Source organism: Akebia trifoliata, chromosome 16 (assembly GCF_017979445.1).
Source record: "Akebia trifoliata isolate Shusen 1 chromosome 16, ASM1797944v1, whole genome shotgun sequence".
Lineage (NCBI taxonomy): Eukaryota > Viridiplantae > Streptophyta > Magnoliopsida > Ranunculales > Lardizabalaceae > Akebia > Akebia trifoliata.
The window spans coordinates 32,224,834-32,240,283 of NC_141390.1; the positions used below are offsets into that span (position 1 = coordinate 32,224,834).

General features: G+C 34.0%; 1 protein-coding gene across 2 annotated transcripts; it reads left to right on the plus strand.

Annotated features, from left to right (window-relative positions):
- Positions 1 to 1,674: 1,674 nt before the first annotated feature.
- On the plus strand, positions 1,675 to 7,028 carry G6PD4 (glucose-6-phosphate dehydrogenase 4). 2 transcript variants are annotated; one of them, XM_086429330.1, is made up of 12 exons: positions 1,675 to 2,058; positions 2,840 to 3,078; positions 3,291 to 3,498; positions 3,725 to 3,819; positions 4,140 to 4,254; positions 4,391 to 4,596; positions 4,755 to 4,863; positions 4,952 to 4,992; positions 5,097 to 5,217; positions 5,298 to 5,500; positions 6,280 to 6,480; positions 6,562 to 7,028. In XM_086429330.1, the coding sequence occupies exons 1-12, from the start codon at positions 1,939 to 1,941 to the stop codon at positions 6,797 to 6,799; spliced, it is 1,896 nt and encodes a 631-aa protein (XP_086285456.1). In that variant the 5' UTR covers positions 1,675 to 1,938; the 3' UTR covers positions 6,800 to 7,028. The 2 variants fall into 2 exon arrangements, with proteins under 2 accessions (XP_086285456.1, XP_086285455.1); XM_086429329.1 differs by having other exon boundaries at positions 1,678 to 2,058; positions 2,840 to 3,089; positions 3,263 to 3,498.
- The last annotated feature ends 8,422 nt before the right edge of the window (positions 7,029 to 15,450 follow it).

A 15,450-nucleotide genomic window follows, 5' to 3' on the forward strand; every position in this document is an offset into this window, starting at 1 on the left:
GTTGAGCTGCTGGAGACTCCCGACATCTTCGATTGGGTTGTCGAAGTCACCATGCTTTGTACCGGAACAACTACAACACTCTCAGTACTCCTTATAGAAAACTGATCATCACTAAAGATCATCGAAGCTGGTGTCGTCGGACTATTAATGTTGTCCACAAACATAGTGTTGCCTCCCATCCACCAAACTGACTCCGAAGGCGAACCTGTAAGGGTTGTGTTCGACATTTTTTTTTTATAGATTAAAAAGCTCAAATTTGGATAACTAAGTTGCAGAGAAGGATAAGGTGAGGAAGTGATATTGGAGGGATGATTTAAGTTAGATGATATTTGACATCAAGTTCATATTTTATTTATTTTTAAATGTTAAATATTATTATATGTTGGAGATTGACGAGAGTATATAAGAAAATTAAACTAACATGATGGCTGAATGGGTTCAGTTCAATCGTGAAAGGGCTCACAAAACGCCACGTGGAAGAAGTAGCTTGAATAACGACAATGAGATGTGGATAAATAACTAGGATGGTAGGGTGCATACTTGTGATGTTTGTATATTAGGGTGCATTTTTTCTCTAGGACCTCATATTGAGATACCATGATAAATAAATATTGGATGATATAAACATATATCCCTTCACTTTTTGGTAAATTTTTGAGATACCCCTGTGATGAGATATGCCTTGACCTCGGTCTTCTCTTATAGATTACTAAAAATGATTCAAATGTGATCTTTCACCGAGACTTGAAAGTAGATAGATCTTAACATTGAAAATGATGCTTTTATTTATTTTTTATTTTAAGGTTGAATGTCAGAATTTTAGAGTTTAAGGACAACTAGTTTTACAAAGAAAATTCAAAGATTTTTAGTTCGAACCATAGATAAGGGTATTTATGTTATAATTATTAGTTTATAAGCGAAAAATGAGATTGAAGGACATATTGGTATCACTAATATTCACCTAAACAAGGAGGGTACATCTAAATTTTTCTTTCTATTTAATATACCTAATTTTTCGACTTAACTTATAATTAGTAGAGTTTTTTAAATTAAATGATTTCTCACCTAAGAAAAATTTTAAAGTATTCAAAATACTATCTTTTTATTTATCAATATACTAGAGTTCGCTGCCTACATCAAGAGCATCCTCTTTGGGGGTTAAAAGGGTAAAAATAAAAATAATATATATATATTAAATTATAAGGGTACTATTAAAAAAAATCTTTTGTATTGAAGGTATAAGAAAGGAAAGATAACAAATTTAGAGGGGTATCATTAAAAAAAGGAATAAAAGAGGTATGAAAGAAGGATAGTGAAGACAATATACTTGAAAGGGTAGGAGGATAACTGTAATTGGATGTGATGTTTATCCCTCACTAATAAATTTTATTATTGTATTTTATTATATAGATATTTATAATATTCATTTTCACCTCTTTTACTTAATTTGAATTTTTCAATAAATATCGAAAGTTAATATAAAATGACATATTCATAATTTTAAAGATTTAGACATAACTTTTGATTTGAGCGTCGATTTTGATATATTTTATGTAAATTTTAGGTATTAGAAGTTAAAAAAAAACTTGGGAGGGAGATATTTAGAAGTCCTTCAATGCCATTTATTATTTTGTTTCTTATGGTTATAGATAGGAATACTAACTATATCGTGGCATTATTTGGCTCGCTTGAGCGCGAAGTATAGTTACGGTGACGTGTCCTACTGTTTGCGCTTCGAATAATTTTCATCGAATTTTTGCTGCGCCACGAACTCGGATTAAACCATTTCTTGGCCCATTGATTTGTTCAAGTCAGTGTATTGGGTTTAGGAACATTTGCAGAAGCTTAAAACCCTAGAAACCAGGGTTTTAGCTCCATCTCCACTCCAACATTTCGATCTTCTTAGACATTTGGAGAAGCTCAAAACCCTAGAACAATATGGCTCTCTCGTTCTCTTCTTTGATCAAACCCATCCCTGATAATTCGATCCAGAGATCAGCCTTGCTTCGCTCAAATGCCCGCAAAATCTCTGTATCTACTTCTCTTCACAGTTTTTCCGTGAGTTTCCTTCGTTTTGTGTTGGATTTAGTTGTTCTTCTATGACAATTTTGATCTTCTTATCCTATTATATACTCAATTACTGTTCAATTCAAAACTGCTTGATTACGCACATCTAGAAATTTTGATTTTTGCAGAGAAGGGTTTCCAATCTGTGGTTGCTAACTAGATTTTTTTGAGCTTTGTTGCTTGAACTAGTTAATGATTTGCCTTAGTCGTAGTAAACCTCACGTAAATGTGGTAGAGGCTCGGTTCAATTGGTCCCAAGTTTATCAGTTTAATTTATCTATAAAAAATTTGATCAGTTTTATTTGGGTGTAAGCTTGAGTACCTTAGTAGAAGTATAATTATTTAAATAGAAACAGATCTTGGGTATGAACATCTTCTAATCCACCTTATTTTATAAAAAAGTTATAATTATTTAAACATAAATATATTAATAAATAATCTTAAATTGAACTAAATGGTTTACCACATCTGAGATGAGATGACTTGGGCAAGCCAACTCGGTATCAGTGGGGCATAATGGCTTTTTATTCCCACTCCCTAAATAAAAACAACAACAACAACCCATACACAATGTACAGGTCCCTTATAAATCAATGCCGTGCAGGTTGAACTTCATTGCTGAACACTTCCTTAAGTTTCTGGTTTTATAAAGTGGATACAGTTTTGCTAAGCAAGCGTGATTAGTTTTCAGTACTGAGTAGGTGATTGCGGGTTGCAAGCCCTATAAATACATTGTGATGCATCGAAGTATTTGTATTCATGGTGCCTGTAGGTTGCAAGGAGCTGCGTCCCTTCAGTATTTGATGGAAAAGCTGCCAATTTCAGACAGAGGTTTTGTGGGTTAAAATTTTGGATTCTTGAGAAGTTCAACCTTGAGAATCCCAACAGAAAACGTGGGTTGGGAAATGATTCTAAGAGGCTTGAAATTCAAGGAAAAGATCAATCTCTGGATCACTTGGAAATACCATTATCACCAGAAGGGAAACCTCCTGAAGATGCATCTTTGATCAGGTTACTGAATGGTTAGTTGGTTATAGTTCACATTCTCAAGTATTCGATCATCCATTTTATATCAAAATTTCAGGATCGAATGCAGAGAAACATTATATAACTTTTTCAATTTCAGCAAGAAGAGCAAATTTTCTTTACCATGTTTCGAATAATATCCGAAATTTTTATTTGATAAAACATGCAGATTCAATTGAAGAAAATTCCATTCCTAGGTATCAACCTGTTGTTTCTGAAGTTCCCACTGCTGCCATGGAATCTTCCTCCTCATCTTCAACACAAACCGAATCGTATAATTACGACAATAAGGCTGGTAAAGCAACCTCACTTTGCATTGCAGTTGTAGGGGCTACTGGTGAGCTGGCAAGAAATAAGATTTTTCCAGCATTATTCGCTCTGTATTACAGTGGTTTTCTTCCTGAGGTAAAACTACTTATCATCATTTCAACCCAATTAGGTCAAAGATTGGATGGAAATTTTATTTATTTACTTCATTATTGTTTTAGTTCTCATGTTGCAAGCATTGAAAGAGTGTCATCTAGAACTCATTAAAATATACTAATCATAGAAAAAGACTAGGATATTATTGCTTGAAGTATTAAAGGAAACGTGACCTTTTCCTTTCATTTTTGTTTCACTGTGATTGCAGAATGTTGGTATTTTTGGGTATTCAAGAAAGAACTTAACAGATGAAGATCTGAGATCCATAATTGCTTCAACTTTGACTTGCCGTATTGATCATCAGTATGGTGATAGTATCACTTCTTATTTGATTTTGTTCAGTTATTCTTGAACACATTCTGTATTGTGGGATCTTTAAATTATAGAATTATTTATTGAACGTATCAGCAGACAGAGCTATCAGTGTCAATGATAGTGCAATTTATTGTCCAATTTCTTTTCATTGAATTGATTTTCAGAGATTTGAAGTATTAGTATTGAGATCTTGGTGTATTTCCTGTTGTTAGTCATATGATAAAGATGTGTTAAACTTCGTGGTTCTGCCATTATTCCATTCATCGTGATCATGAAGCTGAAAAAGGTAGATATGTATTACCTTACAGACAAAAATGCGGGGACAAAATGGATGCTTTTCTCAGCAGAACTTACTACCTTAATGGAGGCTATGACAACAGAGAAGGAATGGCTAAGCTCAGTGCTCGAATGGAAAGTATTGAGGTAAATAAATGAAACCTAGATTGTTTGGTACTTGGAAAGCTTTTCTTCTGCCTTTTTAAGTTCCCTTTCATCTTTCTATTCAACGAGTTGCTTGTCTTCTTCAGTAGTTCATTCTTTAACAGTTTGCCCACACCAGGGGGAATCTGAAGCAAACAGGGTGTTTTACCTTTCTGTGCCACAAGAAGCGCTCCTCGATGTTGCATCCTGTCTTGCTGATAAAGCCCAAACCCCAAAAGGCTGGAACCGAATAATAATCGAGAAACCCTTTGGGTTTGATGCTCTTTCTTCTTATCAGATGACAAAGTCTTTACTCTCAAAATTCGAAGAGAAACAAATCTATAGGTTCATCTATATTGTTCATCTTTCTGTTCTATTTCAAGTTTAATTCTAACCTTTAATGAACTATGATTTTTGCAAATTTGATCATAATTCAATGCTTTTATCTTCCATAAAAATTGATTAGTTACATTGAATCTGATTTGAATGAATTTTCCCTTCAGGATAGATCATCTATTGGGGAAGAACCTAATAGAAAATCTCACTGTACTAAGGTTATCTAATCTGGTTTTTGAGCCGTTGTGGAGTCGGGCTTACATACGCAATGTTCAGGTATAATTCTTCTCTTTTTGATGAACTGTGCCCAGCATGAGGTTTTGTGGAAATGTCAGCATCTTTTTTTATTATAAATTTATTATAGGTCATTTTATCCGAAGACTGGGGTATGGAAACAAGAGGAAGGTAATCATTGGGTTTGTCCAAGTAAATCAAGTAATCCACTTCACTGCTTATTTTTTCCAATTATTATAATGAGTGTGATCTAATCCTGTTAATAATAATTACAGGTATTTTGATGGTTACGGGATCATCCGAGACATAATACATAGTCATATACTCCAGACAATTGCATTATTTGCTATGGAACCACCCATTAGTCTCAATGATGAAGATATTAGAAATGAAAAGGTAATGTAATTTTTGTCCAATGACTGTATTTCACTAAAATGCCAATCCCTTTAGTAACATGAGGTAAATCTGATATTCAGGTTAAGGTTCTAAGGTCAATCCGGAAATTGGAGCTCAGTGATATTGTTCTTGGCCAGCATAAAGCCAGTTCCGCAGACAAGGTTGATGTTTATTTGAATACTTTAACCCCCACATTTTTTGCTGCTGCTCTATACATTGACAATGCACGCTGGGATGGTGTGCCTTTTATGATCAAAGCTGGAATGGGTCTCATCAAACACAGGTAGTGCCTAGTCATTTTCTTTAAATTTTGTTTGTTTGTCTGTTGTCTCATGATTATCCGTTTTTAAAATTTAAAACTATTGTAATGTATGCTTTGATTTCTGGCAAGGGTGTTTTTTGTCTTTTTACAACTTTCATTTCTCAATTTAGTCCTTGGTGATACGCGTTCAGAAACTTGGTTCGACCTGAAATTGGTCTTCATTTTTTGTTCAAGTCGTCTGAGTCATTGGTGAAGTTAATAATTTTTTCCTGTTTTTAGACAATTAAAATTTGTAGTTTCATATTGTTGCTACTACACTGCTATTTGACTTGCCGAGTTTTGATTTGATTGGCGAGTTTTGGCACCTTTGTTGTACTAATGTGTATAATTTTTGTGTGGAATGCATGCTTGTAATGATAATTTAGGAATCTAATGTATAGGATTGGTGATTGTCATGCCCAGCTGGCTGAATTTCTTCATCCAGGTGGATAATTATTTAAATGTTTGATATACACATTTACCCCTTTGGATCTTTTTAAAATAGGTGAATCTACACTGGAGTATTTATTTAGTAATAAAGTAGGTTTTTATAGTCTACAAAAAACTATATTGGAAAAAACAGTGCATATGTAAGGAGAAAGGATGGATTTTTGTCCTTGATACGTAGTTCTAGTGAGCAGTGGTCAGTGGCACTAAGCTTTTTTTTGCTCCTAGTATTACAATCTCTATCACTCATTTCTTGTTATTGTGTTTGGTTTAACGGATACAAATCTGGCAACTGCATTGGAATTTTCATGCAGAGTGGAGATACGCATCCAGTTTCACAATGTACCAGGAAATCTCTACCGTGAGCGTATTGGCCATAACATTGAACTTGCAACTAATGAGGTGATTCTACGCGATGTACCCGATGAAGCAATCCTTGTCAAAGTCAACAATAAGATCCCAGGATTAGGATTACAGTTGGATGCTTCAGAACTGAATATGCTCTACAAGGACAAGTGAGCTCTTAATTTCCTCCAAGTTTGTGATTTATGTCCAAATATCTGCAGAAATTTATAAGTAAACATCGTACATTGCAGATATAATGTGGAGGTTCCTGATTCGTATGAGCATCTTCTTTTGGATGTTATCGACGGAGACAACCATCTTTTTATGCGAAGTGATGAGGTGGCAGCTGCCTGGAATATTCTAACACCTGTTTTACATGAGATCGATGAGCATAATGCAGCGCCGGAGCTCTATGAGTTTGGAGGTAGAGGTCCTGTTGGATCATACTACCTCGGAGCTAAACATGGTGTTCGATGGGCAGATGACTAGCCAGATTCCCACATTTTTCGTTTTTTTCAAGAATAATCCACATAAGAGTCCGAGGTATTAAGTGTATCATTCCCATGCTTTTTTCAGGTTGAAATTAGTGAAACTAGTTCATATTTCATTTCATCTTTTGAAACAGAATAGAAAGAACACATTATTGTATTTTATGCTAGATGGCATGTTTTGTTGTATTCTAATATAGACTAATAAAGGTTTCTTCACAGTGCCTGCATTTGAACCACCACTTTATTTTGACTAGGGATGCACCATTTGACAATATTTTTCTCTTGTTTGGACTTTGGATTGTTAAGTGGGGGGAGAGAAAACAAAAGGTAAGGTTTTTTTTTTTATTCTCTCCAAAAGTGGAGAGAAGAGATAAATCCTTTTAAAAATATTTTATAATTTCAACTCTGCCCTTAGATCTCTTTTAAGATATTTTAAAATTCCAAACTTGTCCTAAATTCTCTCCATTCAATCCGAACATGGTGGAGAGGAATTGAGTTTCTCTTCTCTTCTTTTCTCTCAATCCAAACATAGCCCTGTAGATTTGCAGTTTAAAGTGCTAAAATTTTACTCCCTTTCTTAGTATATAGTAGTCTGCTAACCTGTGAACCATTTGTTCTTTTAGTTATCTCATTGTATGAGATCACACAATATATTGCACCCGACTCCTAGTATTAATAAAAATAGGGCATATTTAAACACATCCCTCTGGGTTTTGGTGAGTATTTGGAATTCCCCCACTGTGCTTTCATGACCTCAAATCTTCTCTGAGAGGCTAGCAGAAAAGACCTAAATTCCCTTGTGTCAATCTCTTGCTAAAACTAGTGTCTTCAACCTTTAGGATATATATATTTTTAAATTATTTATTCTTGTAGGTTAAAAAGTTTGATTGAATGTGATAAAAACATTTCCCCATAGGTTGAAGAGTTTGAAGATGACTATTTTATTTTTTCATGATGGTTATGTGTGTGCTAGAGGTTGAAGATGAGGGGACATTTAGGTCGTTTTATATTTAGTCACTCTGAGATATCAAGTTGGGGTGTATGTCATCAGTTTGAAAACCCAAAGGGGGTATCTCAATTGTTCACCAAAACCTCTGGACCTGAATGTTTAAACCAACCATCTAAGAAGTAAGAACAGCAGTGTACGAAACCTAGCGTCTTTTCACTATATCACCTTTCATTGGTTAGGAAACGAGTCCGAGATTCTCAGATGATACTTCAATGCAGCAGCTGTTCATCGTTTCGTTGTGACATCAATCAAGGCGTGCATTCTCATTGTTCTTGTTTCAATTATAACAACTTTGATTCCTGTTATTTAATAGCTATAATGGCATTGTCCTTGGAAGGAAGAAAACAAGACACAAGCATTTAGTTGGGGGAGTGGGAAGTATTTCTTGATCGGTTAATGTGGTTCAAGGTCGTTATCTAGTACAGTAACTGGAGCTGGTTACACGGGGCAGCTTTATTTTCCCCAACATTAATTCAAGCCAGAGATCCTTGTTCAAAATGAGTAATTATGTTTTATGTATGAGCGACAATTAGTACTTAAATGTTTTTGACAGATTCCGTACTTGCTATTAAAAACTGACGAATCAATAGCATGATGTCACAAGTACAAAATAAAGAGTAACATCCCATCACTTAAAACTGTTTAAACTTTAAACCATCTTCTTCCCCAATTCCAATTTTACATTTTTTTTGAGGAATTTCTTTGCTCACAGTTAAGTCAACTGTGTAGTTTTCTCGAGAGTCCTCCCCCCCTGGCACTGTTAATAAGGTTCCTTTGGCTCATGTCTTGGGATTGAAAAACATGATCCGATACTTTAGGATTGTAAATGATGAAATTCTATGAATTTAAAAAAAATAAATTATTTTTAATCGTTGAATTTTATTTTTAAATTTAGGAGTTATGTGAAAGAGTGGTGGTGACTATTCTTTTTCAAAATCTTGGATTTAGTTCAAAAGAAATTAATTTTTTGATTTATTATTATTTTTATGAAATTTAGAAGATTATGGTGTTGGATTTCCGATGTAGTAATCTATTTTAACAAAATGACTCTCAATAAGATTCAAAATCTTAGGAAATAAATTTACTTTTTTTAAATTGGGGATGCACTTAATACATAATTTATTGTGATTAGAGGTGCCAATGGATACCCATTTAACCGAAATCGAATTAGAATTGAAAATCCGATTTCGATTTCCTTTTTTATTGAACTGATTAGAGTCAAATCTAAATAGAACCGAACCGATAGGAATCAGAATCGTTAGATTCTATCTAATGGGTATCCGCGAGTACCTAGAACTGATTTATTTTATCATCTCTTTCAATACTAATGATTTAAGATATTTTTTATTTTAAAATAAATATATGTTATATAAAATTCTTTAAATTTTCATATAAATTATTGATTGGAGCTTTAAAATAAGTTCTTTTCTAAAAATTTAGTAATTTCAACTAAAGATAAAGTTTTATTTTTGAAAAAAAAAATCATTAATTTGTATATTTAATATAATAAATTGTAATCAAGTTAATAATTTTGTTGATGATATATTTTTTTGAAAGGAGAAAATATTTATAATGATTAAAATTTTTTTTCTCCTTCGATTCTTGAGAATCAAAACTAATGGGTATCGTGATTTTTGATGATTCGGATTCCAATTCTATGTATTTTAAAAATCAGATCCGGAATCAAAATGGAACAAAATATAATGATTATGATTCTAAATTCCTTAAGAGTTGAATCGAAATTGAAACCGACTTATCGACACTCCTAATTGTGATTAGTAGATATGGGATTTTGTGGTCAAAGATGCCAAGATGCACAATTTAGTCGGTTTACCAGTTGTGATTGCTTGACGCCTCCTCTGATATAAACTCCCGGATGTAGCATGGTTAGAACTGTAGAATTTTTTTTTTTCTCTAGATACACTCTTTACATCTCCATAAATATGTGCATTGTGTATCTCGAAGAACAATAATAAATGCTTAGTCAAGAAGCGTTTGTCAGACGGGGCGGTTTCAGAAAGTCATTATTGTTGCCAAATTGAAAGCCACTGTGAGTCGACAGTCAACACAGTCTACACGTACACCACGTGTTACAAGCTTATAATGCCCTTAATTGAGAATCACGTGAAGTACGCAAGTCCTCACTTTACTTTAATAAATTTAAAAAAGAAAAAAAAAAAGAAATCCACGTGGAGAACTTTTGGAGACTTTACTATTCATCAAACAAACGGCTGAGATGGAAGGATAATCCTTAGGGATTCCCACTATCTAAATGTGTCATTATCCCAATAAAATAGAAACTTTGTATCGATTTAAGAGAAAAATACACGTTTCTTAGAGATCAAAAACCCAATGTAATTCCTAAAAGGAATCTCTTTGGTTGGATACTAGAATCCAAAATTCCAAATATCTCCAACGTCTAGAAAACCTGTTTGTCTTCGTTGGACCTAGTCCAGACTGTTAACTGCGTAACTACCGTCACACAATGACAAACCGCGTCCGACTAGCAAGAAAAACCATGAATATGACGTCACTCAGTTGGTGGACCCTTACGTTACCGCAGGTGACGCAATTTCTGTGATGTTAAGTTAACGCGTTAAACCGACCCAAGTCCAAGACTGTCCAACCACTGTTCTCGTGAATTTACACAAATACCCTTGGTTTGGTATTAAAAACAAAGGCAGTTATGGTGGGTATTTTAGTCACTTCACTGTCAATTAGAAAGAAAGAAAAAAAAAAGACATTAAAGTCATATTGATGGAAGACTATATATAAATAGTCAATCTAAACAACATTGTTTACTAAGCTTTTGTTTATAAGTTGTCGCAAAGAAAAAGAAGAAACAAAGAAAATTATAAAAGTGCTGTTATATGGAAGGAGAGAGAAAGAAGAGGAAGGTTGATAAAGAAGAAGAGAAGATGGAAATGTTCTTTGCTCTTCTCAGAACTACTCGAGATGCTTGTGATCATTTGATGAACGGTTTATATCAATTGAAGGAGAAAGAGAAGGAGAGAGTTGAAGAAGAGAAACCAGTTTGGACTCCAAAGTTTGAATGTGAAGATTCAAAGAGGAGACCCAGTTTAAAAGTCAATCTGTAACCTTAATGGGCCCTCAAAGTGAAGAACGAATTGATGAAGAAGAGAGGAGGAGGTAATGGGTTAGACTTAGACCTCAACCTTTCACTCTAACGTAAGTGGTGAGGTCAAAGTAAACATATGGTCCATCGAAGGAGCTGTCATCTAATCAAACGGTCTAGATTGATTGTATATTTTCTTATCATTTGGAAATACATCCTTTGTAACTGAAAGATTTAAACAAGTGCTCCATAACTATCGTACTAGACTATGGTATACGTTATTAGAAAGACTGAAAGAACTTGTTTTTTTTTTTTCCACTTCATCCTGAAGAATTTAGCATATTTATGGCTCCATTGACCTCTGACCTTCACCGTATTAGAGGAAGTCTCATCAGCTTTACTATTTTACTCTCCTTCAATTTGGAAGGAGAGAGAAAGAAGAGAGGTTGATAAAGAAGAAAAAAGAAGAAGAGAAGATGGAAATGTTCTTTGCTCTTCTCAGAACTACTCGAGATGCTTGTGATCGTTTGATGAACGGTTTATATCAATTGAAGGAGAAAGAGAAGGGGAGAGTTGAAGAAGAGAAACCAGTTTGGACTCCAAAGTTTGAATGTGAAGATTTCAAAGAGGAGACCCAGTTTAAAAGTCAATCTGTAACCTTAATGGGCCCTCAAAGTGAAGAACGAATTGATGAAGAAGAAAGAGGAGGTAATGGGTTAGACTTAGACCTCAACCTTTCACTCTAACGTAAGTGGTGAGGTCAAAGTAACATATGGTCCATCGAAGGAGCTGTCATCTAATCAAACGGTCTAGATTGATTGTATATTTTCTTATCATTTGGAAATACATCCTTTGTAACTGAAAGATTTAAACAAGTGCTCCATAACTATCGTACTAGACTATGGTATACGTTATTTAAGAAAGACTGAAAGAACTTGCTTTTTTTTTTTCCACTTCATCCCTGAAGAATTTAGCATATTTATGTAGCTCCATTGACCTCTGACCTTCACCGTATTAGAGGAAGTCTCATCAGCTTTACTATTTTACTCTCCTTCAATTTGTGGTCCACACATTGCATGCACATTCTACAACTATTTATGATCAAGAGAATTTTTTTTGAAAATATTTTCAAGAATAGGGTTTAATTGTAAAAATGGTTGCTTTCTTTTCATAACGTTTGTTACAAAATGCTTTTTATTTTTAATTTTGTTTCTGAAAATTTTAAAATAGACATTCAAGTATCGTTTCACTTTAATATTTATAGTTAGAATATAATATTTTAATTATATCCAAATCAAACAAAAATTCTTTCATTTTTTCCATCATGGGTTAATTTTTTTTTATTTTCAAGTTGTCTAGTATTTTCGTCTCTTGCAATTATGCCAAGTAATTCAACTCCAACCAAATAATTCCACAAAAGTAAGAGTTTGGGTATATTGGGGAAGATCTCATACTTATCTACTTTAGCGATTTAGGCGAGATAAATTGAAAAATGCAAAAGAAACTTCCAATAGAATAACGTTGGCGTGGAGATGTGCATAGAACCATAGATGTTTTTCTTCAAGATATGAGTGAAAAGTATCTATAGTTCCATACCGAGAAATCAGCTCAATGTCAAACATAGTTTCCCAAGAAGTCATTATAACATTACTCGGAGAAATTATAATATGTTACTATGTAGAGAAGTTGTCACGTTCATAGCACACATCTGACTACAAATTAAAAGGTTTTGAACACACTCAATAGTATGCATATGCCCATGGATCAACTAGACAATCTTCTTCACTAAGAAATCAAGGGAGAACAATACAAAAAAAAAAAATACCTAGGGTTTTAATCCCAAACCCTAAAATCCTTGTATACCCCCCTTCCTTTCTCTTTCAAACTCTAGAAGAGGAAAATCATTGTGTTGTTTTTACAATTGTAGAGATCTCTAAATAGTCCCTAAAATAGAATCCTCCCCCAATATATATATATATATATATATTATATAATCCCCTTTTAGTAATCCTAAAAAAAGAACTCCAAAAAAAATAGAATACAAGACATATTTACAACAATCTCCACTTTGACTTGAATTCTCCACTTTGGAGAAAAATCACATGTGTTCCACACAATGAAATTTATATCATTTATTTTTAGGATGCAACTTCACCTCAAACCTAAATCAACTCGACTTAGTTACCTGTTTGTTAATACTACAAATAACCATTGGCATTTTAAACCACTAACTACACACACTATCGAATCATCCTACTCCACCTCAACATGCTCACACGATTGATGCGCATGTTTAGTTTCCCTGAGTCGACTGCATAGTCAACTCCAGAGAGGGATCTTGACTCACCATATCGAATTATAGGAACCACCTCATGATTATCTACAACTTGGAAACTCAAATCTTTCTCTACCCCATCTACGAAAGAGACTCTTTGTAAATGCTTACTACTTTGTACACTCTGTTTTTAAACTTCCAACGAGGTCATGAAAGTATCATGCATCAGTGTATTTCCTTCAAGGCAATATAAATCACCTGTAACACCTCGAATTTTTAATTTGTATCTCGAGGAAAAATAAATATGGGAATTTTAAGAAAATCTTGAAAGTGGGACTTAGGGTAAAATTGTAGGACCTTGTTCTGATCATTTTTAATAGAATTTGACCTCACCATTGGATTCAAAATGATCGAAAAATATACTTTAGCCTGTAAGCACGCTCAAATGCGAGTCCGAATATAAAAGTTGCAAAATCCTCGATTATCGGGTCGGACTAGGCTAAAACAGTGACTTTTTGTTAGAGTAATAATTTTTAAAATTTGATTATACCATTGGGTTCATAACGAAAAATTATTCAACATAGACTATTTATTTGTCATTTTTGGAGATCAGGAAGTCGAATTATCGCCAAAAACGAAAACGACATCAAGTTTAGGGGTCACATCAGGCCAAAAATGTAAATTTTTTATGGAGACATAATTTATAGAAATTGATTATACCATTAGATCCGGAACGAAAAATTAGGTGAAATAGAGTATTCATTTGTCAGTTTTGGAGTCCGGATGATCAAGTTATCATCGATCGAAACAATTGATAAAATACCGAATTCGTCCCACATTTTATTTAAATAATATTTTTAATTTTTTTTTTCTCTAATCTTCTCCAACTCGTCTAAACAGTCGAGACTTATACGAAACGAAATTTTTTTCTCTTCGACCTTCCACCTCAGATCTCTCACAAACGATTCGCCGTCGACGATCGACGCAGAAGGGAGAAATGTCCGCAGCTACGTTCTCTACAAAACCCACCCAACCTTTCTTTGTTTCACTTTCTATTTCACCCGATATCGTCAAAAATCAGCCGTATTTGGATACGGAAATTTCAAAACTTTGACCTCGAATTTCGTCTGTTTCGGGGTCAAACCATCTTCCGACACAGAAGGGAGAAACGTCCGCAGTCTCATTCTCTACACAACCCAATAAAATTCCTTCCGTTTTCTCGTCTTTTTCACCCCGTATAGTAAAAAATCAGCCGTATTTTTATACGGAGATTTTCGTAACTTCGACCTCGATTTTCATCGATTTCGGGGTCAAACCGTCTTTCGCCGTAGAAGGGAGAAGAGACGAGCACATCGAGATTTTCGAAACCACCAGATCGATTTCAAAAATCAGCAGTTTCGAAATTCGATCCGTCTCGATTTCTGTGCCGATCGCCTCGATTTCCGCACACACGCCTTGATCCTTTTGCCTGGAGATTGTAAGGAACTCTCAATTTCTATTAGTAATCATAGATTGTGAAAATTGCATTTAGGATTTTATTAGAAAAATTTGGATGTATTTCCGAAATATAGAATTCTTTGTTTATTTCAAAATTCACGCCAGAAATTGCATGTTTGATATGTTTAATTGTATTTTTTAACAAATTATACGTGGGTAGAGTATTATAACGGGTTATTTCCATAAATTGGGTCTTGTGCACTGTTCGGACCCCGTTTTGATATAAAAATTGTATTCTTTTCAATATTATTGATAGAAATAAATCTATAGTTGGAAAATGTGATTTAATATTCAATGAACTCATTTTGAGTTGATGAATATCAGAAAATGAATATTTTATTGAAGAGATTGAAAACTGTAAAAATTGAAAAAAAAGGAAAAAGGGTATGAAACAGTAAAATGTCAGAGTCACACTCGAGGGGTGATGTCTGCATTTTACGTTGTTGTGTTGTGTGCAGGTTGGTGAACAGATATCCAAGGATAATATTATTGGTTGCATGTTTATTTCCTTTCTGTTAGCGCGAGGCGTTGTTTACGTTTCCGTTATGTTATTTATTTTAGGCCGGGTGGCCACACTTGCATGGTAGGAAACTGGATATCTATTCTCAATCTTGTATTGTTAATTTCTCTTTTGTTTTCAAATGAAAATAATATATAATATATATATATATATATATGTAACTATTTTGTGAGCTGTTAAAGAGTTTGTAAATGCTTGAAGGGATAGTGCGTCATATCATCCGGAGTGGTGTACTATCTTGGGATGTACGGTAGGGACCACCAAGCTCATAC